The sequence below is a fragment of the Loa loa genome (assembly GCF_000183805.2).
Source record: "Loa loa unplaced genomic scaffold supercont3.2706, whole genome shotgun sequence".
Lineage (NCBI taxonomy): Eukaryota > Metazoa > Nematoda > Chromadorea > Rhabditida > Onchocercidae > Loa > Loa loa.
Genome location: NW_018110884.1, coordinates 1 through 1,250, shown reverse-complemented (window position 1 = coordinate 1,250; position 1,250 = coordinate 1). Strand labels below are relative to the sequence as shown.

The 1,250-nt window shown below is 32.4% G+C and overlaps 1 protein-coding gene across 1 annotated transcript; it reads right to left on the bottom strand.

Annotated features, from left to right (window-relative positions):
- Positions 1-815: 815 nt before the first annotated feature.
- On the bottom strand, positions 816-967 carry LOAG_19182 (hypothetical protein; the record flags this gene model as incomplete). The annotated part of the gene is made up of 1 exon (XM_020451835.1): positions 816-967. A coding segment is annotated over one exon (152 nt), but the record flags the coding sequence as incomplete, so codon positions are not given.
- Between the last annotated feature and the right edge of the window lie 283 nt (positions 968-1,250).

Here is a 1,250-nt window from a genome sequence, read left to right as displayed (position 1 = left end):
CATCTGTTGATATTTTCAACATCAATGATAAAACTTCCACCTAAGTGGAGAAATTTGGAACCTCTAAAAACTTCAGACAGTACTATTAATGGATACAAAGTGATTGTTGTGATTTATAGGATATATAAAAAAAGTATATATAGTATTACTGGATGAGTGTGGAAATGTTAATAAGCACGGAAATAATAAATTGATGTCTCGTTTTGCCAATATTTGAAATGATTTCATACTGTTATTCATCTTCTTCTGATAAGGGTAAAAATTAAGAGGTTATGGAAAGAAGTGAAAAATACTATCATAAACAGTTTTTCTATCGAAACTGGGAAGAAAAAAGAAATGATAAGACATTTCTTCAGTTGTCTTTTTTTTAATGTTGAGAAAATTTGGTATAAAAATGGCATACTGCTTGTTAACTCATTTCATTTCATCTTTTTTATAACAATTAGACCAACAGTCAAATTATTATCGTAGGAATTATTGGGATCATACTTCATAGAATCTTGCTTCATACATCATATTTCCGTTTCTTTCCACTGAGCCGGATTCGCACTTCTGGCTATGTGCACCTTTGGCATTGCACTTTGAAAAAGTATGTAGTAATCAACAAATTGGCTGTTTAGTTTGCATATTTTGCATGATATTCGACACTTCAAATGAATCATCCGTTTTTATATATTACCAAATATTTATCACATCTTCATAACAATGTCTTTATGGCCTTAACACAACTGAATTGAAAAACAACTGAATCATTCATCAAAATTCATCTGAACTGTGTCTGTGAAATAACCAATTATATGAAAAAATAAGAATCATTATATCTCAAACATTTTCCCCGGTAGAACTTCTCCACCAAATTTTCGAAAACCAACAATTGCATACATAGAACCAGGATGGAAACGATTTCCATGGTCAACTCCAGTCATCGATGATTCATCAAGTAAACGTAACGTACTTAGCGGAATGTCTGGGAATGTGTTACTGCAAACAAATAATAATATTCACAGTCTTATTAGATCAGAGAAAAACAAGGCCAGCAGAACCTTGTTCACTTTTACTGTGACATTTCCGTAATACAATAATATGTGATTCGGGAAACTGATTATGAATGTCTTGTTGAATATTCTTAATATCCAACCTGAATATCTCTTCACTATCCTCCGGTTCAGTGCCATTGACCACAGTAAAATGGAAGGCTATTAGTTGATGACTGCTAAGATAGCGCAATTCCTTCCGCTGAAAAAGGACAC